This window comes from Chironomus tepperi, unplaced genomic scaffold (assembly GCF_022539635.2).
Source record: "Chironomus tepperi strain 1889 unplaced genomic scaffold, CSIRO-AGI_Ctep_v1 contig_423, whole genome shotgun sequence".
Lineage (NCBI taxonomy): Eukaryota > Metazoa > Arthropoda > Insecta > Diptera > Chironomidae > Chironomus > Chironomus tepperi.
In genome coordinates this window covers 148,268-173,856 of record NW_027226545.1, presented here as the reverse complement: position 1 = coordinate 173,856, position 25,589 = coordinate 148,268, and the positions used below count along the sequence as shown (strand labels likewise).

General features: G+C 34.2%; 2 protein-coding genes across 2 annotated transcripts in view; one reads left to right on the top strand and one right to left on the bottom strand.

Annotated features, from left to right (window-relative positions):
* The window catches only part of B4 (imaginal disc development protein B4), a 101,416-nt gene that overhangs the window by 11,045 nt on the left and 64,782 nt on the right, over window positions 1–25,589 (top strand). The window contains exon 2 of the mRNA XM_070649335.1: window positions 16,479–16,550. The gene's annotated coding sequence lies outside the window, so the exon portion shown is untranslated. The remainder of the gene's footprint in view (window positions 1–16,478; window positions 16,551–25,589) is intronic.
* LOC139097488 (sericin 1-like) lies at window positions 7,167–24,836 on the bottom strand. Its single transcript, XM_070649358.1, has 2 exons — window positions 24,769–24,836; window positions 7,167–7,710 (listed from the first exon to the last, which is right to left on the bottom strand). Exons 1-2 carry the CDS (start codon window positions 24,834–24,836, stop codon window positions 7,167–7,169), a joined length of 612 nt encoding a protein of 203 aa, XP_070505459.1.

The window sequence follows — 25,589 nt, the reverse complement described above, 5'->3', positions numbered from 1 at the left end:
TGTCTTTTAAAAACATGGATATTAAAAATTGCATAATGTCAATCCAGGTATATAAATTATTTGGGGTAGTAAATATTGAGTAGATCTATTAAAAAAAAGAGTCTTTTAAGGAGCTTCATTAATTATGATTCAGTTAACTTGATTTTTGTGGTTTAAAGTTTTAAACGACTTAAAACTGTTTACTGCCTGATTAGCTGAGGTGCAAAAATTCTGGAAATTGTCTAACTTTCTTGACTGTATGTGCAATTGGTGGTTTTGTCGTAATTGTCAAGCAATTGCTGTTAATTTGTGGATTTTGCTGTCTAGACATGCATGAAGATTATTGAATATTTTGAAATTTATAGCTCTAATTTGAAATGTGCAGTCTAGTGGACTGGAGAAGAGTCTTAGTCTGCATTGCAACATACTATATCAGTAACTCAAAATTTCATCAAATTTGTCAAAGGAAATTGACCAAAAATCAAACAACTTGATCATCAAAATCCTTCTAGATTCTAAAAATTCAGCCTCAACCTTCAAAAATGCGCTCTATCCACCCCAATTCCAAACCATCATCACCAAACTTCCTCTCCATATTCAGCAAAAATAAAGCAACTCAAATATTTTCTTTTTTTCGTTATGGCTATAATTCTTTTTGCACTCTCGAAGCATGCCATCACCATCAATTTGTATGTCGACTGTCTACATGTCGCGAACTCCTCCATTATTATTATTATTGCACTATATTGATCAAACATTGTCTGAAAAGAAATTCTTGTTATTTCATTTCTTTTTTTTCCTCTGCACTGCCCGTGCTACTCTCTTTCCATCTCCTTATCGTGATAACCAGGCGAAATAATAGTTATTTGTTGGATTCGAACAGGAATTACGATGATTATGCAATATTGCTTCTAGAAAATAAATTTGAAAAAAAAATGTGAATTTTTATTGCTTTAATTTTCGTGCAAAAAGTATTAAAAAAGCTTCAAAGTTGCTGAAATGGGAATTTTTTCTTTCTTCCACCTTCATATGTCGCATGATTCTGAAAATTTGAGTTACATAAATTGATGAATATTTACGGATAGGTAAATTGGATTTCTGTCAAGAAAACAAATGCATGTCATATGGGGGTCGTTCAGTTGTTACTAGGGTACGGACAACCGAGTGACACAAATGAAGAAAGCTCTGACATGGAGCTTTTGGGGCTTCGCTAAAGCCTCTTTTATTAAGACGATATAGAATCTGACTGCTTATCAAGGGGATTTAACTTGGAAATTCACTCATATTAACCCGAATAGTCCCGGTATTTCCCATATTTACCGGCTTTCACCCGAACTTGCTGTTTATGGCAGCCGTGTGGATGCCAAACGGAGGAGGTTTCTTCAGTTGTGTCGCTCAGATCAAGAACTGTAAGCCAGCATTTCTTGCATTTTAGATGCAAAGATCTGCAGTTTTTGGCGGTACTATAAAGATCATTTGTTTGTCCAAACATGCAGGCCTGCAATTATGAACGACCTACTTACTTATTTAGCTGACCGCACAGATAAATTGTGATCCATGCCCTCCATCAGATGTCGTCTGCAACTGACCCTATCGCTAGCTGCCGCTTTATAATTCCCAATACTAAATGCAATTATGTCTCTGTCAGCAACCTACTTTCATGAATTCTTTGGACGTCCTTGTGAATTATGGAGGAACCCTAGAACTCTTATTAAGAACGTAATGCTCTTAGAGGATGAAGAGAGGGAGGGATGCTCAAATAACCAAAATTCCAAAATAGAGAAGGGTCAGGAGTGTCAAAAACCTGATTGCACATTACTTAGTTACTTACTGGAACCATGCTCCGACTTGAAATCTAAATTACTACAAAATGCGTTCCATCTGATTCTATTGCTAGCCAAATAGCGCATAACACTTTACAAGCTACATAATAACTGAACAATTCCTTATCTAAATAGGGAAATAGCGATGAATCATTCCAACAAATGATGAAAAAAATTCGCATAAATTATCGAAAAATTTTTTTTTTATTTATTCACTTCCAAAAACAGTTTATATCTGTGACTATATAAACACATACAAATTATTCTCTCAAAAAAAAAAAAAAAGAATTAAAATTGATTGCTGAAATTCGATTTTATTCTAATTTTTATTTCCAATCGGAATTCCAATCAAAAATCATTGTCTGTGTACGGGAATAAAAAAAAAAAAGATAAATTATTAATGCCGTGGCAAATCTCGTGAATTAATTCAGATAGATGTTGCTTCATACCATACATTCTGGTCTCATTTGAATGTTACAATGTTGCTTTTTTTCCACACTCTGAGGCGAAATGTAAAAATGAATAATGGATGGGAGATGAAGCAAAATCGAAGTGAATTTAGTTTAAATTTTAAATTCTTTTTGACGCTTGCAAAATGAATTATTTTTTTTTTTTTGGTATTCAAAAGTGAAACAAATGCTTGGTTTTGTTGATGAATTACCACGAAAAAATTATAACCTATAATTGTGCAATAACGCATTGAATAGAAATCACACACAGTATTGATCGAGAGTGACTAGAGTGGTTGTTGAAAGTTGGAGAAATGGGAGAGTATAAGGCGCATTTTTTTTTGGGGAATTTTTAAGCAAATTTTGAAATTTTTTGAGGTTAAAGTTCCAAATTATCCAAAAACATTTCACAGTACATCATTAAATGATTGGGTTTGAGTCTAATATGGATACCGAGCTGCTATGTCGTCATTTACGGCGTAAAAGCTGACAACCCTGCTCCTGACACCCAGGTCGTAGCCAAGGGGTTCAAATGTCAAATCTATGGTATGCATCGGGTATTTTGGGACTTTATTGAACCCCAAAACCACCACTACACCCTCCCCCCTAAATACACCCCTAGCAGTCACAAGCATCAGGCTAGTCTACAGCCGTATTTCAGATTTTTGACCTTTTCAACGCCATGTGCCTTCCAGCTTGTGTATCTAATTTAAAATTCAAATTTTTCAAACTTCCGAATAGATTTTTGTTAGGACCTTTTCTAACTGTATTGTGATGTTATTCACCTCAATTAGACTTTGAAATACACAATTCGACCAGAACACTGACTTTTTCAAATCACAATTTCTCATGTGTCGTCTCCTAATGTATAAATCTGACCTGTCTGTCGAATCGAGTAGAATAATTTATTTAAGATTCGAATATTAATTGGTATTTTAAAAGTCAAAGAAGTATATATATTTGATTTAATTTAGATGATAGGAGATTGTGACCTTTAGATTGATTCTGAAGGTAGAATGATGCAGACTACTTGTGGTTTTTTGAGATTGATGCAAGATTGTGTGGCATTTATTGCAGATTTTTGAGTGCTTTTTGGGATTTTGTCTTTGACATTTAGAAGAATTGTGAGTTTTGATACAATAGAAAGGCTAAGTAGCTAATTGGATGCAATATGAGAAGAATATTCAAATTTGTCTACAAATTGAGAATTATTATAGCTTATTAATCTGGAATAACCTGAATTTAGATCATTTTTGAACGGATTTTAACGAATTCTTGCATAATTTCAGTGATTTGAGCATGAACAACTTGAATTTCACATACCGAGTGGACAAATCTAAGTTAGAACCAGTCATAACGCAATTTTGTGCACCAGAAGAATGAAACTGAGTCGATTTAAGTCGAATATTCCATACAAATTCAAGTTGAATTCAAAATGCGCAAAACTGACTGAATGGATGCAAAGAATCTGGCATAGTTCCAATTTAGGACCAAATTTAGGTACCGTAGTCATATTACGGTATCAAGAAAGTGTGATCTGTGTCTTTTAGGGTACGATGCCCACATGCAATGTGTTTTAAGACTTTAATCAAGCTTAAATGTCCCACAAATTGAAATAAACCTAAAATTTCCATATTATTCAATTCCAAGAACCAACAATAATGAGATAAATCCTGCCGATGAATCTCAAGAACCAAAGTTAATGAGATAAGTCCTTCCGCTGTGTGTTTAGAGTTCAAAATCGCTGGCTGAATGGCTCTGCGAACTTGATCAACGACAGAACATTGAAACAATGATGCTAAGAACCAAAAATACCCTGCAGATACATGACATAACACATCACAAAGTAAACCAGATTACAAAACAGCTACAACAACTTAATAATTGCACATTCGACTGGAATACATTGAATTTAGTTCAACATTCCAATTGACCTAATTCATAATAAATATTCAGTCAGACAAATCACAACAAGTGACACATTTCACTCAAGTATAACTAAAATGCATGCCAATAAATAATAATCATAAAAATATTGAAATTACATTATTAATCGCACATAAATCTATGAAAAAAAAAAATCTGTAATTCCATTCATCATGAACACACCATCTCCAACACACAATTCCAATTCATTCATAATATCATGTTATTTCACTTATTGTATGTTGCATTCGTAATATATTGAAAGTTGGTTGGCAAGCATCGAGATGAATATTATTTCATCGAACTCATACACAACAGTCTAGTTGTACTGTATATCCCCATTTCATTTGACTGTAACTAAGTCGATGGCGCGCAGTTATTATGCGACGCAAAATAAAAAAAAAGTGAAAGTGAGGCGAAATTAAACTGAAATTAAAAAAATTGTTTATCATATTGTGATATATTGTGAAATTAATTTTTTTTTTGTTGTATGTACTGTCGAAAAAAAAGTTTCTAATTTTTCTGCTGATTGAGGAAAAGGTGATTTTGAAAAAAGCTACAAGCTGAGAAATGAAAAGCTAAGCTGTTTTCTATAAAGTAAACAATACTAATGAAAATGATTTCTGTAATTTAAATGAAAACTTTTTATTTTTTTTCGGTAATTGCTCCAATTTTTTGTCACGTAAAATTATCCAAAAAAAGACTAAATTTTGGTCGTTCTTCATCAATTATTGTTAAAGTTTTCTATTTGTAAGAAATTAAATTTTCAAGACATTAATTAGGAAAAAAAAAAGTTTTTACATTAAATGTCTTTCCCGAGCGATACAAATAAAGAAGGCTCACATGAATGATACATGGATGTTACATGAATGATACATGGATGCCACATTGATACAACATGAATGGACGTTATACCAACGTCACATTATTGCCATATTAACGTCACATGAATGCCATTTGAACGTCACATGAACGTCACATGAACGTCACATGAACGTCACATGAACGTCACATGAATGTCAAATGAACGTCACATGAATGCCATATGTACGTCACATGAATGACATATGAACGTCACATGAATGTCATATGAATGTCACATGAATGCCATATGAACGTCACATGAACGCCATATGAACGTCACATGAACGCCAAATGAATGTCACATGCATGCATGTAACATGAAGGTCACTTAAACGTCACTTGAACGTCACTTGAACGTTACTTGAACGTCACTTGAACGTTACTTGAACGTCACTTGAACGTCAAATGATTGCCACATGAACGTCACATGAACGCCATATAGACGTCACATGAACGTCATATGAGTGTCACTTGAACGCTACATGTTAACAAAAGAGCTTTAGCTAACCCTTAAAGCTCCATTCTTAATCACCTGTGTCACTCGGGCTTGTTCTTTCTCGGCATCCATTAAAGTTTCTACATTAACTATGATTTTTCACTCTATATCTTGTTGCGAAGGGACTAATATTTATTATTGTTGTACATACAAGAAAACAACATTTGTCAATGGGGCTATTAGCAACTTTAAGTAAACATTATTAATGTAGTCACTCTAATAGGCTATTTGTAACTTTTGTCGTTGATTTAGAAATTGCTCTCTGTATGTATGGGAATGTATGTAGTATTCAGCAATTTAATATTTAATGAAGGCTTTTAATGAGAAGGTTAATTTGATGTTTTGGGACAAACATTCACAAACTTTTTGTCATATTAAAAAGTTAGAATGAGTAGGATGGGGATGATAATGCTTTGTTTTCAGGCAGTGATCGATACTCAATACTCAAAATTCGAATAATTAATAATGAATTATGAAGTTTGTCCAAAAACTTCCAGCTTGCATATTTAAAAAAGCAAGAAAAGCAGTTTTTTGACCGAACCTTAAGGGATTGGCATCAAATGACTTTATATTCAATACTCAAGTTCTATAAACTCGATCAAGTTTCAATTCCTGTTCTCAAATTGTCTTATTGAGTTCATTTTATTGAAGTTATTAGTCTCTGGCACATGTCTGGTAGGAATCGAACATGCATTTTTATTAGTTAAGTGTCTTGGTAAAGGTTTCGACCATTTTGCCACACAATCACATTTTAGGAATCAACAGAAACTCATAAATATGCCAATAGGACAAAGATACGTTAGATCTAGGCATTGACTCGCAATTGACTGGTTCAGACTGTCCACTCAAACATGAATTATGACTTTAGACATAGCTACAATGTTAATAATAGTGAGGTAGGCTTCCAAGCGCTACGTGGTGAAAATTACAAAATCCTAACTGGATGGAAATGTGATTCAGCAGTCAACATTACTATTCTATGACAAACTCACGGGAGTGATCCAAAGTTGCCATAATTTTGGAAGTACGGACGCCAACTCAACTGTGATTCAATTAATCGACAGAATATTCTACAAAATTCCACAGAATTGCCTAAATCTGAAATTCCGTAAAATTTTCCATAGTTCAGTCCCTTTAAGCAACAACCCACAAGATTCTCACACCTGCCCAAACAACATCCTTAAAATCACAAAAAACCAAAAAATTCCCAAAAAATTTCCACAGCTGCATTTTTTTCCATTAAAAAAATGTTCAATTTAAAAATATTTTTGTTATTTCCTACAAAAAAATTCCTTCTAGAAGTCTAGGTCACGTATGCACATGCACAGAGGATAAATATAGAATGCAATAAAATCACAATGCAGATTATTATACAATAATAAAATTTTATGAGACCACGAAATGCATGCATTTGAATTTATTTTAAAGTCACGATGATTGAATAGCCTAGAAAGTCAATAATATTCTGTTTTTTTGGGGGAGATTCACACGACTTGTGGAAAAGTACTGGGTAATTTTACTGTAGAGAAATTGTTGTAAAGGAATTATTGGATTTAAAAGGCGGTTGTTGGAACTTTTTAGAGTCTCAGTCTGATGATCATCCTAGAAAACGGTCTAATCTAAGGTTTCTTAAGATCGACAATTTTTGAGACCAATACCGGGACTGAGACCGAGAATGCAACCAAGATCGGGACTCGCACTGAGACCGAAATCTGAACTGAGACCGAGATCGGAACTGAGACCGAGATCGGAACTGAGACCGAGATCAGAACGGAGACCGAGATCGGAACTGATCCCGAGATCGGAACTGAGACCGAGATCGGAACTGAGACCGAGATCGGAACTGAGACCGAGATCGGAACTGAGACCGAGATCGGAACTGATACCGAAATCGGAACTGAGACCGAGATCGGGACTGAGACCGAGATCGGAACTGATACCGAAATCGGAACTGCAATTGAAATCGGAACTGAGACCGAAATCGGAACTGAGACCGAAATCGGAACTGAAACCGAGATCGAAACTGAGACCGAGATCGGGACTGAAACCGATATCGGAACTGAGACCGAAATTGAAACTGAGACCGAAATCGGAAGTGAGACCGAGATCGGAATTGAGACCAAAATCGAGACTAAGACTGAGAACGAAATCTGGACTGAGAGCGAAACTGGAACTGAGATTGGGATCGGGACTGAGACCATGATCGGAACCGAAGCAGAGACCGAGACTTCAAATGAACTCTTCAAAATCTCAATCTCGATACTTGAGATGTGTCAAGACCGAGATTGAGAAGTTTTGGTGCCGGTCTCGAGAACTCTTAGTTCAATCCACATTAAAGCAACAAATCAAACCCAATTGACCGAACATCTAGAACATCTGACCTTACAAAATAACAAATAACCTATCCAAACATCGCAAAACATTATTCATTAAATCAACGTCTTACAATTAGACATTAGATTTATGTTTCTCATTAAGAATACCATCAAAAAATATAACATTAAGCTCCTCAACTCTGATATTACCTAAATATAAAATAGTATCCGTACCAAAAAAATCATAAATGTCAAATAAATGAGAAAGAGAATTAAGAAGTTTTTCATGAAAATTTTCGTACATAGAATTTATTTCCATCTCGGATACGTAAATTGTTCCTTTCCATAGAAACAAAAATTGGAATTTCTTTTTTTTGCTTCTTTTACTAAGCAAACATGAAGCTCCGTTAACATCCGAATTGCTTTAAAAATGAAAATTATATTTTTTTTGTGGAAAATTTTTTCTTATTTCCTTGAAAAATATAAAGCAATATTGTTCCATTTAAAGTATATACAGCAAAAAAAATATGAAAATGAACAGCACCAACGCTTCATCTGATATGCATTAGCACCATCGCATTAACTACAATAAAATCCATTAAACCGAAAAATAAACTTATTGAAAATTTTTTTTTATGAAGTTTGAGTGGTTTTTGTGGTCAGTTTATCTGGCTGGGTGATTAACCGAGGGACAATATGGAGATAATTACTTCGTGACTCTATCAAGGGGACATCACGGATGCATTCATTGACATTATATGGTCATTGGGCTCGACGTGGCTTCAACAGCTAACACGATATTGAAACCACCTTCATTAAAAAGCTATAAAGAGGTCTTTGGCCGTATAATGATAACACCAGACGGTGCCTTGATGGAGTGGTTACTGAACCTATTTCATTTGAGTAACTGAGGCTAGTTCGTCGACTTTAGGAATAGTTATAGCATGGCTAATGGTTTTAATTGATAGTCTTTTCTAGAATCTATAGACAAAACAGTCAAAAATCAGTTAATCGAATTAAATATTGAGTGAGTTTCCTACAAGTCATAATGATCTTAAATCATCACTTTGGAGGACAATGATAAGCTTTCTATAAGATCCAGTACACAAGCGGCATGGTGTCACGCAGAGTTTCAAAATAGACACCTTTGACAGGCAAAAACCGTACAATTTCTTGATAATTTGTATGGATTTATTGGGATTTATAAGAAAAACTATGCAAATTATCAAGAATGTGTGTGTTTTTTGCCTGTCACAGGTGCCTGTTTTGAAACTCTTGTGTAGTCTTGGATCAAAATCAGCGGTCACAGTGCAATTAAGGCAGTTTTACGTCTTGTCATTAAAACGTCAACATAACGGCAGGGACATATTCAATGGGGTTTGGGGGAGTTTGATGTTCAAACCGGTTACTCCAAGTTACTTCCCTTCATAGGGCGGGGGTGCTCTAGCGGATAAATTGGTATATTCGATATGCATTCATTAAATATAATAGCCTCAATTTTAAGTACATTCAATACACAGCAGCAATAAACATCCAAAAAATGCGCCTAAGCAACTCAACCACTAACGCTGGATTTGATCCAACAAAGTTTTTCCTTTTATTGTTAATTCATATGCTTTAAATTGATTATCAGAGTAAAAAAAAGCAGCATAAATGAAAATTAAGCAATTTAACTTTAGTTACCGTATTCAATTCAGGAAAGTTTTTCATTATTTTTCATTTCTATACCGATACTAATGAACGATAATAAAAGACTGTAGTTGGATAGGCGTTGAAAGAAAGTGTCACGTTCTATAAATTATCAATACATATCGTCAGAAAAAAATTGTAATAAAATCAAAATTAACTGTGTACGTGATGATAACAGGAATATTAAGCTTGGCAATACAAAATTTACTTCTGTTATCTTGTCTCACTGGTTTTTTGATTGTCATTCTCACTGTTTGTGCATTATTTAGCCATCTGATGTTTATCTATTCAGATTTATTCCTGTTTATTGCTTTTCAATTTATTTTTATTTCTTCTGTGCCTTAAAAGGGGCTCGTATGGAAATTAAAATTACACGTGCTGTAGTAAACCTTTTTTGATGATTTAATGGCAGTCATTAATCTGTTTGTCTGTCAGTCAGTTGTCAATCTATTCTATAGTCTTGTACACGTCTTGTCCATCATTATGTCAAGTACATCAGTTTACATGATGTCAAATGAGTTTGATTCTTCTAGAATCTAGTCATATATGTGTTGATCTAACAGAAAATGTATAATTATTAATAATTGATTCTGAGAGGGACTTGAACCATAGTCCTAATGATTTCCAGTTGCATGCTCGTACCACTGAGCTTTAAAGGGTTATTGTCTTGCTTATTTCCTAAGCGAATCGCAATTGCGAAGCTCTGGATCTCAATGATCTGAATAGCTAAAAGGGCGCATGATTCCATTGCCGTGCCGAGAGAATTTCTAGGTCCGGTTCTATCCTTTGAGAACTTCTCCCAGTTCGGAATGTTAAGGACTAAAGCTTTCTTATCTACACAGAGGTTTCGGAAAATACTCGACTTTATGGCAAAGGGTAATTTCTAAATTAAACATCTTTTGGATCTTCCTACTGCTGCACTTCCAGTGACATACAGTTGAAATGCCATTACCTCCGAACCGACATGAAGCACTTTCATGAGTATACTCTTAAAATTAAGCATGCTCAATCATATTGATTGAGAATACTCATAAGCACGTTCATTTAAGTAACTATACTCATTGTCCGTTAGAGTACAGCCCGAGCAACACAAATGAAGAAGGCTTTGGCACGAAAATACGAAGTCTTTCCTTCAGGCGATCAAAAGAGGTTTAGCAAAGCCCTTAAAGCAGTTTAAAGAGGTATTGGAGCCTTACAAGCTCCGTGGCGAAGCCTTCTTCAATTGTGTCACTCGGGTAGTAATCCGATTCCAACAATATGCCTGAACACCATCTGTTTCATCAACATTTCACATTTTTCCACATAACTACCGCACACTTACTCTAGTTCCTTATAATTTCACTTGAACTGTTAGAATTTGCATTTCCTTAAATGGAATGACTTAAACAAAAAGCTACTCAAATAACATTTCAATCAAACTTCTATGGTTTTAGTAGATCAATGTGTCAATAAATTAGATCAATTTGAAAACATTTCCATTAAAACAAAAAAAAGTCAGTCTATAGCCATAAACATGTGATCTAAATTCATATTTTTATTTTATGTTCCTCCTTATTACTTCTAATTCCTTCCAATTTAAATTGCAAACTGAAAAGATAATTGAACAAGTTGTGGATTGATGTTGTGTGGGTGTCAGCACAATTTGAGGTTGAAAATTATTGAGGAAGGTAAATCCAATATGAAGAATAATTTTAACTGTCAGACACAAGAAAGTTCAAGATCTTACTTAAAATTAAGGAAGTAACTTATAAATAAAAAGATATTAAAATGACTCATAAAAATACGCAAGACTACATGCTTCTTTTAATTAAAATTCTTAATCCTGATAATAAATATTCTCCCGCCTTCGGATATCTCTTAAAAGGAATTCAGGATTCATAAAAAAAAATTATTTGCAATTCCGCAGTCAAGTGATCTTGCGGTTGAACTGAAGGTCATGATTTTAGTGTCTCAAATATTCTGTCGCAAAATTATTATTGGCAGTTGAGGAATTCAAGAAGCCAGTTTGCACCGGAATTTGAGAGAAAAATATTTGTGTTTTTAGTGTCACATCAATTTAACTTCTTGGTGAATATTCGTGACAGCTAATGGGCTTGTTTATATGTTATTTTAAGCCGAGAGAAAATTAAAATAGAATGATGAGTATTGGTGCATATAATATGATATTCTGTATCAAATGCATAGATGAAGGCATGCTGAATCTGAATCGACTGCTCATTAAACTTAGAGTATGGATTGTTTCTTGTATTGTGTTGCTTTCTTTGTAGAAGTCAATTAGAAGTTGAAAGCCTGATGGATCGGTTGCAAGTCTTACTGATCCGCTGTAAGTCTTAAGGATCGGTTGTAAGCCTTACTATCTCTACCTTATCCGCACACATTGAAATGAGGTATTTTCGGCAACGAGGTTACAGTACACTTAGAACTAACCAGAATGGACCATTTTGATATCATGTCGAGTTATTAACAAGAGCTCCTAATGACATATTTTATATAACGTTCCGGAGAAAATATCATTAGGTGACCGTGAGTCTTCTATTTACCTAAACATTATGTCAAGTTGTCTACTCCAACAAATGACAACCCAGGTGACATCCTTATGGTGAAAACAATCGAACTTGTCATTTGGATTTAAGTTCTAAGAATACTCTTAACTCGTTGCACTGGTTAGAACATTGTAAAGTGTGTGAATCAGGCTAATCTGATTGTAAGATTCTATCCTACAAAGAAGATTGCTTCCATGTGCTTTTACTATATCATATTAATCGGTCGCATGCGGTGTATTTAGTAGTTGGATCAGCTCCTGAGTCATATTTTGGCTTTCTCAATACCCTCTGGTTTAAAACTTTTAGATACAGTATAAGAATCTCTAAGTTTATCTTAGTCATATTAAACACCTAGAGCTATTCTAGACTGATGGTATAGAACTAGAGCATGATATAGTGTTTATTGGAATAAAAATTCTATATTAACGATCCAATAAAAATATTCCAAGCACAATAAAAATATAGAACTCATAAATTTTATGGGTTATTGAAATCCCTCAAAATAAAATCTAGCAAATTAAAGTATTTTGAGTTTGGCAAACGCATTCTTCTCACTGTACCCATCTCTGCACCTAAAAATGTAACATTTATTGAAAATATGATGAAAAGATGACAAAAGAAAGCACCAAAAAAACCCACAAAAAAAAATATTCATCAAAACTCAATCACAGCATAAGATACAAAAGAAGGTATCAAATCGATCTCAATTCATCAAAATAAAACTTTTTCTTTAAAAAATTCTCAATTCAATTCATTATTCAAATGAAAATCAATTTTTTTATATATTCCGAATGTGGGAATGAATGAAATGTAATCGACAACCACCTACATTGAATAGCTGCTTTATTTATTTATTTTATATTCCTTCTCTCATCGAATATTTAATTGAAATGAAATTTTTACTGAACAATTGCTGTCAATGGCAGTGACAGAAATATCAATTTCCGTCCTCTACATTTCAACGAAAAAAATTGTACATAAGTACACAATAGGAATAATAAGAAGTATATACAATACATTATGAATATGCACATGCACACATTGTCCTTCAATGTCCTTGATATTCCCCATAGCTTATTCAGTTTCATGGTAATATATAGTACAAGAATTTATTTTAACCCTTCTTCATGTCGTACATGCTGCTTGGTATGTAATTTAAATATTACGTTGACTAAATATGCATATCTAGTTAACAAAATTGAGTTGAATATGGCACGTATAAAATATTCATTATTAGCACGTTACAAAAAAGAATTTGTGAGAAACATAATAGAGGAATTAAAACCGAGCGATACAGTTTAAAAAGGCTCTGCTAAAACTTTCTTATTAATGCCAAATGAAAGGCGTCTCTGTGTATGACTGTAAAGGTTGAATAGGCGTCTTAAACCTCGGGACACATGTAAAGTAGGCTAAACCAAGTCAGTCTTATTAATACCATGGCTATTTTACCATATGGAAGCTTCCTTTTCAGCCTTTGTAAACATATGGACGCCAAACAGAGCCGTCTTTACAGCCAATACAGCCATATGGACGCCAAACGAAGCCATCTACTCAGCATTTGCAGTCATATGAACCGAAAACGAATGCTATTTGAAATGGCATCAGTGGTCCAATTAATTGAGTCAGTAGCCTTACATACCTAAGTTCCTGAGTTCAATCCGAGGTCATGTCTAATTTTCGAAACTATTTTTCTATTTCACTGTTTTAGTTACGAAGCTCAGTTCGAGAGTTTGGTGCAGTTTTTGAGCGCTTCTACAAATCCAATCAAGTGTGATAGGCGGCTCCTGAAGCTGGTTCTGTCGATGGCTGCCACTTGCCGATTTCTATCCATTTCCAAGTGTGGCACTAGTTCTATCGACAGTTTTTTTCCATGAGTTGACATGGTACATCAGGTCTTATGACGTACTCTTGTATCTTTGCAGTGTGCAGACCTTTCAAGTGACTCTAATTCCACCATAAACTGCAGGTCTAAAAAGCGTGATACAACAGATTGTTAATTGTTAAAGGGTGGGCTCTTCAAACATTGCATAATGTATCGCTCGGGAAAGAACCGTTGCATATAAACATGTGGGGTGTTGCCAAATTCAATCGGAATGAACACACGAAAAAACTAAATAAAAAATCAAAAAACTTTTTTTTTTGATTGACAAACGAATAAATAAAGAGATAATTTAAAGGTTTTTTTGAAAGAATAGGAGCTGAGAATTACGTGAAAAATAATTTGAATGTGTCAATTGTGTCTCACAATAAATTAAGTAAAAATAAATATATAATTTATGTATGTGAAATGAGGGAATGATTTTTTTTAAGCTCGCATGTCGAAGAATCGACAACAACAACAACAATAAATAATAAAAAATTGTCTTATTAACGGTTCAACGAGTGCGAATGACTACGTAAAAAAGAGAGAGAAAAAATTGAGCTGATTGTATGGTTGCCCCTTAAAAATAAAAAAAAAATTAAAATGATATTAAAAATCATATGAATGTGTGCATGTATTTCACTTCTCCTTATATGAAGGTCACAGCGGATGAAAAGAAAGACTGAAAAAATTGGAACCAGGTAACAAAAATAAAATTGTATCCAATTCAATTTATGGGCAACTGACTATGCACACTTGCTGCTTCTCCTTTCCTACTTACCATTGAAATTTACCGTGACGACTCGTCGTGATGAAAAAATAAATTTTTTGTTATTTGAACACTCTGCTTTTTTTTCTTGAATAATTTATCATCGATTTCATGAACAAAAAAAATTTATATACCTAATGAAAAGAAAAGCGAAATTACAATTAAATGTGAGATGAGTTTGTGGATTTGGTGATTTTTGAGGGAATGGAACGCATAATTTAGAAAGATAAACCGGACTACGATGACTCGGTTAATCGATCCAAAATCTGGCATCAGGATAGCGTGACTCTGACTTGGTGGTGAATTTCTGCGTGACTCTGGCATGGGGTCAAATCTGTCACCAAGTCAGAATCATGCCGGATTTAAGCTATTCCATCGGAATTGGGGCCTTAGAGTCACGATGATTTTGACAAATTCTGTCTGAGATGGTGCCAGATACGGCTTAAATTCCGTGTTACTCTGATTTGGTACTAAATTTTATTCTGATCCGGAGTGACTCTGAATTAGTTTCAGATACTTCAGATTAAATACTTCAGCACAATGCTAGGAGTCACGCTGGCACCATGCTAGAATCACGTCGGCATCATGCCAGAGTCACACCAAATCAGAATCGACTTGTTTTATTAAATGAAGTGTCAATTCAATTAAGAGACCGTTTTTAACTTGCAAAAAGAAACTAAACGGTTTCAAATGGCTTTTTCAAACAAGATTAATCATCCATTTTGAAAAATTTGAGCTCTCACTTCGAAAAGCTTTTTGCATTTCTTTCAAATGTAACAGCTTTTAAATGAGAGCTTTCTACTAAATCTAATACAAAAAAGTGGCAAAAACTCAATAAAAGTATTCTCCACCCAATAACTCAGGTGTGGGCAAACCTTCATGTGTTTCAATGGTGCTACATTTAGGGTTATTATTTGAACTTTTTCTAATGAAATCTGAAAATTTTAATAAAATTGCCTATTTTTGGAATTTTTGGAAAAATTTTGCGGCAAGCCGAGAGAACTTAAGCGATACAGTGGTGTGCTGTTCCACACAAGTTGCCCACTTGTGTCAATTTACTTCGTTGACCGTACAGATCAGTTGTGATCCATGGCCTCTCTTAGTTTGCGTCAGAAGTTGAATCTATCACTGGTATCACCGCTTCTCAATAACCGATGCCAAGTAGATTCCCCAAGTTGCCTTTATTATTCCTTTCCATTGCCATTCAACAAGAAAACTTCCAAATCACCAACCACTGCAATAATCTATTAGAGATCAAACAGATATCACCCAAACTTAATGCATTAGAAAACAACCTGCGTTACCAGCAAAAAAAACTCTTGCTAAATTCGAAAATCGTGTTTGAAAAGTAATTAAAAAACATTTTTATTTCTATTATTTTCTTCATATTCACTCACATAATTACTTGCATTTCCTATCGCGGAATGTAAATTTATTCAATAGGGAAATAATAATACAACAAAGCCGTTATTAATGTTAATGCTTAAATAACATTTCACGATTATAATTCTATCTCTCTCTCTCTCACTCACTCTCAATTGTTTTTAGCATTATTGTCTTTTAAGCTCATAGACTTTTTTTTTGGACTTCTTATTTGCATTCAATTATGACTGAATTCGTTTCATAGAATAAGAAAAAAATTTAAAATTCAAAAAAAGCTTCAAAATTAGTTCAAGGACGTAGATGGAAGTGAATAAGCAACAAAGCAGCTATTATTTTGCATTTTAAACTAAAAAAATTCTTTTTTTCTTTATTTCTTTATAGAAATGCTCACCAACGATCAATGTTAATGAGGAACCGATTCTCATTGTTGGGACGAGTCATCATGCTTAAATGGTAAGGCATAGCACAAACAATAAATTGTTGTTGGGGACCTGTATTTATTATTATGCGTTATCAGGAATGAATTAGTGTCACATTTATAGCAATATCCATTTATAGTCTACCCTCATTGTTTATTTTAGCTGTTTTGTGAATTGTGACTTAAGGGAAATACAATAAAGTCCAATTGTAATCTGTGAGAAGAATGAATTGAAGGCAATTCTGTTTTTTTTTAGTATTCTTCAAGCCTTCATTGGGTATGGCAATAAATATTAATTTTTATTGTTGAATGATTAAAGTTATTACATGATGTAATAAAAATAAAAGAAATATTTAATCAAGTACGTCGAGCTCGTTATATAAATTAATATATTTGTGAGTAGAGCAGGGGTGGGTAACTAGTGTGATTCGGCACGCTAGTATGACGACACAAGTTGTTAGAAATGTCTCGAATCGAATTTTTGTTCTAAAAAACTGAAAACTGCTGTCTTCAGCAACTTGTGTGCTGTGGTACGCTTGCGTGACACCACAAATTATTGGGAATGCCATAAACCGTATATCCAAGCTACACAAATTTAGAAGGCAACTAGAGTGTTGTGGCGCCACAAATTATTGAGAATGACAACTTGTGTGTCGCGCAACGATAGTGTGACGCCACAAGTTCTTGGAAATTCCACAAATCGTATGTCCAAGCGACACATTTGAAGAATGCAACTTGTGTGCTACGGTACGCTTGTGTGACGCCACAAATTATTGGCAATGCCATGAAACGTATGACCAAGCTACACAAATGAATAAGGCTCAATCACGGAGCTTTTAAAGCTATCGTTGAGCTTGTAAGGCTTCGTTAAGCTTTTAAGGCTACGTTAAATCACTTCTTTTAATACCAAATGGAATACATCGCCATTTAGCGTCCATACGAATGCCTTTAATGTTCCGTCGCGAAGCCTTCTTCATTTATGTCGCTCAGAATATCATGTACAGTTTCAAACCTTACCACCAAGCTGCACATCAAAAAATCAAGATTGCCCACATCTGTCCATAGAGTATAATCATTACAGACCGAGAGGAACTACAATTTATGCTGCAATAATTATTTTTGTTTTGTGAGAAAAATTCGTCACACTTTCATTGTGTATGCCAATTTCATCTCTATCGTTGTTGTTGTTGTTGCGTAGACATGACTATGAGCAACTCTTAATATCTCAAATGCGGCAGCTTAAGGTACATTAAACATAATTTAGACACGACACGCTTAAGTAACAAAAAAAAAGCGTAAAACTGACACCATTTTTTTGTCATTAAGCGCTTATCGCACGTTTTAATTAAAATCATTTCATCGGCAGTCAGTAAGGCTTCCTACAATCAATTTCTGCTTTTGTGTAATTTTTATTTTTACTTTTTTTTTCTGTAGCGATGTTTTTACATAAACAATGGAAATTTTTTTTCATGCAGTTTGTATTAATCACGAGGTGGGGTCATTGAACAACTTTTTTTTTGTAAATGATTTCTAATTGCAATTGAGGTATGGTGTGCTGATGATCTCGAAAAATCATTTGAATAGATTTGAATTTTTGAATAGTTTTGAGTTTAGTGCTGCTGTGATTGCCGATACACAATAGCAATTAAAATGGAGTTCGTTAAATACAGCAGGTCTGCAGGGTTAAAATTCAGGCCTGTAGGCTAAAAATCCAGACTTGCAAACTTAATCAAGCTATAAGATGCAGTCGAAACTGCTTGCCTGTGAACCTTAAACACAGGAAATGCAGCTCTCCAGTTCGTGGCCGATCTTTAATCAACAACTTTCAAATCTGAGGATTTTAAGTTAAATCTACTTTTATGAGTTTTTTGAGAAATTTTCGTGACACACTTAAGATTGCTCAATGTACACCAGTGGGTTGAGACACACAGTTTATATATTAATTCTGAATATCCTATGAGTTTTTGTCAACTTTAGACCCTTTTTATAGCTCATTTGCATATTCTTAGTTTACAAGCAAAATTTTAGGCTCCAACAAGGCCTGTAGGCCTATTGTTCAAGCATTTTAGATGTGCAGTGCTGCTGTTTTCGGTTGTACCTTATAGTTCGTTCAATGCTGCAAGCCTGCAGTTTAAGACAAACTCGAACAAAATATATTGAATGATTTATTGAGTAAGCTAGTCTAATGAATCAATTTTGATCATTGGCATCTCTTTGATGTCATTTACAATAGATTTAACGTCTAGAAATTGTCTTACGCCCTTTTACGTACGTCATCATCTACACCACTTGTCTTTTAGCTCATCAATTTCAATCATTTCTTCAAAACCATCTCTAATCAAACCAAAAAAGCTCTCAAAAAACTTCGATAAAATCTACCCTCAAAAAAATACCGGAAATAAGAGCACGATCTAAATCATCCTACATAAAAATAATTCAAAACCGTCCTCAATTATGTCTCTAATTTCACAAAACAAATGCGTTACATTTTTTTTTTTCCACCTACAATAAACATTTACACTTCTTCTTCCTCTGCTTCCTATTATATCTCCGCTCGACTTTCTTTACGCAATCTCTCTTTTTTCTCTTTATTTAGAGAATGGCATATCCTCAACTGCTTATTTTTGCTACTGTTGCTGTTGTCATGCCACGTATATCAATGTTGTTATCTGTTCGTAGAAAATAATTACTTCTGAACGATATTACATTTTAATTTCACTTCATTCTCGATGCTGTTGATGAGATCCAGAGTTGGAAATCAAGTGGCTGTGACTGGTAAAAACCTTACAAATTAATGACAATTTAAAAGTTTTTTTCCTACAAAACCGTACAAATTATCAAGAATTTGTATGGGTTTTGCATGACACAGGTACCAGTTTTCCAACTCTGGATGAGATTTCTTTTGTAAGGCACGATGAAATGTATTAAAAAAATGTTATGTAATTAAGTTTAAAACCATCTTGACCTCCTTAACCTCTTTTTTACTCTTTCTCATTCTTCTTAAATGCCATGTCAGCATAAATGATTGAGATGATTGAAATGTCACTTAATTTAATTTTATTTTGATTACTTATGCCATAAATAAATTGGAGTAGATTAATATATTGTTGTGTGTGAAGGCATTAAAATTCAAAAAAACCAATATCTGACACGTCTGACCTTTTACGTATTGAAAAGGAAACCTTTATGTATTCAGATCATTGAGATCCAGAGCTGCGGCTGGGGCGTTTCAAGACTTACTTGCTGCTAACTTACTGGAAACATGCTCCGGACTTGGTGCCTAGGTTATTACAGATGGTCAGAAGGCTTTCAATATGACTATTGCTCAAGTTATCTGTTTTTGACATCAAATTGACATTCCCGCATTACTGTTCCACACCAAGTTGCTTTTGAAGCACCCGTGAGCCTTTTCCTTTTGGATTTGCGCCTAATGACTGTTTAACGAGTGAGGGTGCTTCAGACAACTGCACTCAGTAGGCTTACAAGTTCATAGTGGGAACAGAATCTCTCCTTTGATGACGCTATTGCCAGCTTATTGTCTTTAGTCTAAAAAGGAAGGCTATAAACAGTGTTTCCTCAGCACATGATTCGAAAAAGAACAAATGAGAAATTTTCTCCTTCCGAGTCTCGAACCCATGACCGCTTGGTCGGTATCACAATAATTAGATCCCAAACTACCAAACATCGAACCCAATCAGCCACCAAGCCACCTCAACTCACTTTTCCACAGCAACAATATCCAAATGAATTACATAATCTTCTCCAGTTGACTACCAAGAAGAACTAAAATGCAAAAAAGATTTCTTTACAATAGAATTTTTAATAAGCAACAAAAACCCGACCGAGAGTTCTACGTAATCTCTAATTTGCTCTCGTGCTATCTATTTCCTCGTTCTCATTGAACGTGATCTTTCAACTTGACCTCTCTCTCTCTTATGGCTCGTCTAACAAAAAACTTCTTTTCTTCGATTTTTGCAAAAATAAATAAATATGTGAATATTCTCGGTTTGAATTGGCTGACTGAATTTTGGTGGAAGAGATAAATGTCATTCAAATTGATTCTTGTCGGAAGTTTGGTATCGTTTAATGAGCTTTTCCAGGAAGGTTAACAATGTTAACAAAAAGGAATTTGATGAAGATTTTTTAATTAAATTTGATGAGATTCTTTGATTTTGGTTGTGGAGTTAAGTTAACTGACTGTTTGATGAAGAGGAATTGAACTTTGCAAACTTTAAGTTTTGACCCTTAAACCCACTATACCACTAAGAAGGAAATAACTGAAAAAATTCTATGGACCCTTCCGCAGCTTTATATCTAAAGAAATGACATTTTGTGAATTAAGCTTCAAAAGCATCTCAGCCCATCCTATTAGTATTCCTATTAGTGTTCTAATAGCTCATGGTCCCATAACTCATGACTGGTTGTAACAGACACTACGATCGTTGATCTGTCGTACCATCCCTGTAGGAATCAGCTTTTCTGTTCCACAAAGATGCAAATTTGAAATTGACGTCTACTCGCAATTTAAGTATCCTTGAGTAGAATAGGAGAATAATTTGGCATACGGTTAACTAACAGTTGCCCAGAACAGATCTAGATTTGTGCTTTTCCTAAATAAGCCCTAGATTATTTAAGGAACAATCTATTCTTTATCTTCTCGAGAGCAAAGCCAAGACCAGGACTAGGAACGAAAACTGACCAAAAGGGACTTCTAAGTGTCACGAGAATTATCTACTGCTAAAAACGGAAATTCAAAAAAAGCGACATGTTTTCCTACAGACTAAAATTTTGCGAATTATTATTTTATTTTATTTTAGACAAACAAAAAAATTGAGTTTGACACAATAAGCTGCACTGAGTTAGTTAATAAACCATCAAAGTTCCGCAATATTACTATCCAATGAAATTAGTCACGTTAGTTGATTTTATGCCAAAAAAACAAAAATTTAATAATATGAAGATTAATTTATTTAATTAGACATGGCGAAGATGAACAGCTTAATTTGCAGTTGATGATGGTGTTGAGTGATGCGGAAAGGTAGTCAGGGTCGCATTCAGTAGGCTGGGAATTTTTTTATGGAAAGAGTCGAAACAAGTCGGCTCAGGAACGTTGCCTATAAAGGGTTTGTTCCAGAGTTGCAAATACACACCTGTGACATGCAAAAACCGTACAATTTCTTGATAATTTGTATGGTTTTGTATTAAAAACCATATAAATTATCAAGAATTTGTACGGTTTTTCTTACAAAACCATAAAAATTATCAAGAATTTGTACGGTTTTTCTTACAAAACCATAAAAATTATCAAGAATTTGTACGGTTTTTCTTACAAAACCATACAAGTTATCAAGAATTTGTACGGTTTTCTTACAAAACCGTACAAATTATCAAGAAATTGTACGGTTTTTGCCTGTTTTGCCTGTTCTGCAAAGCTCCAACTCCCAGAGCTGGAAGTCGACTCGAATTGTATATGGAAAAGTCGACTTAAGTCTACTCGAATCCGACTTCGAGCTCTGAAGGGGTTTTTGGGGGTACAAACCTACCTTCTAGCTACATCCCTGAAGCTGTTACCTTCAAATTCGCTTCTAACTGACCAACAAGCCTGAAATTCTCTTACTTCCCATAATATCACAAGTAAATATTCTTTTAAATATTCATAGACTATGCAACAACAACAAAAAACAAGGTAGACACAAAAGTAGATGGAAAGAACGCGAGATATTTTTACATTTGATTAATTTACGTACATGGAGAAAATATTGCATAAAAATCCGTTCTTTTGCATATGTTAAAGAATATCTCACGTATATTAAAATGAAATCAACATACATATAAATATACTTAAAAATATAAGTAAATACCTTTATGCATTTCGTACCTTCTTATGCCGCGCGTCAATGATGTGAAAAAAAATACAGAAAAATTCACCGTTACATTCTTGATGCCAGAACCTTTATACGTATGCACTTTATATGACCGGGAGAAATAAGATGAGGATCAAGGCAGATGCATGTCGTACTGCATTTAGTGAAATGGAAATTGGCATTTAAAATATCATTATTGACCGATGGCTTCTTCTTGGTCTTTTTTTAGAATTTTCTCACGCATTTGATGATAAATTTTTGCTATTTATTGATGGCCATCACGTAGTACTTACAATATCAATTGCATCCGGTTATGCTTAACTCCCTAGCAAATATAGCGAAGTTAAAGAAAGAGAAATATCCAATAAATTATAGTTATAACAATAATGAAATGTATCTTTCAACTATTCTATTTATTTTTGCTGAGCAATTATAGATATTTATCGTCAATTATTCTCATTTTTTTGTTTGTGTGCGCCTATTTAAAGTCTTTAGTGCGGATTTCTACGAGCGAAGTTTTATTTTTTATGAGTGATTACATTTAGAAAATTGTTTGAGGATATCTCTTTAAGAGGTTGCAATTAGGTATATGTCTAGAATATAATATGAGTTTAATGTAATGCAGTCATAAATTATGTGATTTAGCGGTAATACCGGCGAGAGATTCTGTGAGAAATTGTTGGAAATTTGACTCTCTTTCATGTCATGTCGTGAGCAAGGTACGAATCCTTATTATGTGGACAGAATCATTTGTTAAGTAGAATATTATGGATAATTAGTCACTCACTATGACCAAGTATCAATGGGAAGCTTAAGTTGCAATAAAAAGAACCATCTCACTCTGTTGCTGGTTCTGTCACCTAGTATGTACAAATCCTTTGTCTGCACAATTAGCTAAACATCCTTTCATCACTGTTTTGTGCCAAGGAACTTTTAGAACTCTTAAACGCCGTTTCCATGGCTGATTCCAACCAAGATCGGTGTAACAAACTTGCATTTCTGTTCCAGCAATGACATTTTTTTCAGGCACTCTTCTTTCGAAGAGTATGTCCTATCACCATTCCAATTGTAGAAGGGAATTGATTCCATAACTTTACAAATGAGTTAGAATGTCAGCTTGTTGTTGTATGTTGTATTTTCAATCCCTGAACTAAACTCTATCAGCTTAGTAAAGTGGCCGACATCATGTAACGAGTCAGAAAGAATAGGCTTCGATGTACTTGTCATGTTGGAGGAGAGGAATTGTAGAAGCTCCATTAAATAAGTTCTTTTAATCCTTCAGTATTATACTTGCTATGATGGAGGTCAGTGATAAAGCCAACTTTAGGTGGGATCTGAGGGAGTCTATGAATCGCAATTGATCTGTCCGACCAGTATACTATGTAAATACTTAATTACTTAATCATTTGTCATACAGATCAATTGTGATCCATGACCTCCTACAGGTGTCGCTTGAAGCTGATGGTCGTGGTGTCGATTCGTTAATGGATAGGCGATGTCCATAATGTTCGCTAAAATTCAAAAAGTTTGATTAAAAAAAACATGAAGATGTCATATAGGTCATTTATGATCAAAACAAACCCATATTAAGATATGAAGCTGGCTCTATTATTGGCTTCAACTTGCCAATTTCCGATACCAAGCGCAATACTATCTCTATCGACAGCTTCCTTCCAAGAGTTATTTAGACATGAACAAGCTCTTATATCGTCCAGAAAGTCAGCTTTGAAGACCTTAATTAACTATGTAAATAAGCTTGTTCAATTGGTCATAAAAAAATTAATTCAAGTTAACAGATTAACTTCAATGTACTTTCACATGCACAATAGACACTAAAAGCAATATAACCTTAAGTTGACACGTCCTTCTAAACTACCTTCCAGGAAGAGCTTCTTAAGAAATGCTAAAATAAGTCCATTATCATTGAGACTTAGAAGGAACTAATTAACAATTTGACCAACTTAAAGCTTCACAATTTCCCACCATAATAATTGCAAATAAATTTTTCCCACATTTTTAAAATCCACGCTAATCAGCCACAACCAACAATCACATTCCATCTAAAAAAAAAAGTTTGTATTCTTTATGTGCAATTCTTGTATATAAATTGTTATATTGAGTTAGAGAATTGAGAACATCAATAATCGCTATTTCATTGTTATATCCATAAATTAACAATATAAAGTTTCTGTGCTTCATTATAAATAAAAATTCTAACGAAATATTTTGGCAATTGCTCATCCCACTCGATTGATTTCTTTTTCATCTTCATGTCTTCTTCTTCCTCCTTTTCGGTATTTTTATCTTTATTTAGAATAAAATAATTTTGTGACTAATTCCATATACGTAAAAATATAAGCAGTCATCGAGTCAATACACTAAGCCTCACCTGTTTTGACGTGTTGAAGAAGATATTGTATTGTTCGATACGCAAGTTATGGCATTTGATGGTGTCATCGTTAGATATGTATTTATCCTGTCTATCTAGAGATGGAAACTTGTGGGGTTGTTTGAAGATGATTTATGAATGCTATTGTTGTGGATTTTAATTGGGATTTATTAGAGTTTGAATTTGAGTCGAATTTTGGATAGAACGACTTGAGTGGTCTCGACTTCACACAAAATTCGAGCTGACTTCGAGCTCTGGGATGGATAAAGAGTTCCATGATGGTGTGCTTAGTGATAAACTGGATTAATTGCCTGGATTGTATGGCAGTGTTGCTCATGATTTTTTGAGCCACAGCTTGTCGTTATACACTTTGGGAATAGAAAATTGCTTTGAAAATTCTTCTAAGACACACAAGTAAGCCACAGCTCACATTTTAGACAACTCTGATGTTGAGTATCCGAGCATACTTAAGAATGTGCTTATTTATTGATGATGCTCTTCTATACCGATTGGGTATGTTCATAAGAAAGTTTGCTCAGGCAGGCATGTTCTTTGTCTATTTGGTGAACCTACATAATGATTACTTGGACCTTAAGCATCCTAGTAATGATCTCGAGTAGACAAAAATACGTTAAATCTGGTTCATGGCAAGAAAATATCCAGTTGATGACTAGTTTTAACATATTTAAGTCCACTCAAGAAATTTAAACTAAATTTACTCGATTTCAGGAAGTAAATAGCAATTCTAGATTCCTGGATCATGATAATATGCTTTCCACGTCAGTTTTAGACCAGAATCTAGTGATTAAGAGTTTTTATCA

Excerpts from the sequence above, each read along its gene's own strand:
- LOC139097488 (XM_070649358.1), bottom strand. The coding sequence starts at position 24,836 with ATGACACCATCAAATGCCATAACTTGCGTATCGAACAATACAATATCT. Across the intron at positions 7,711-24,768 it reads TCTTCAACACGTCAAAACAG|TTCCAGTTTCGCTCTCAGTC; the intron begins GTGAGGCTTAGT and ends TCCCAATCTCAG.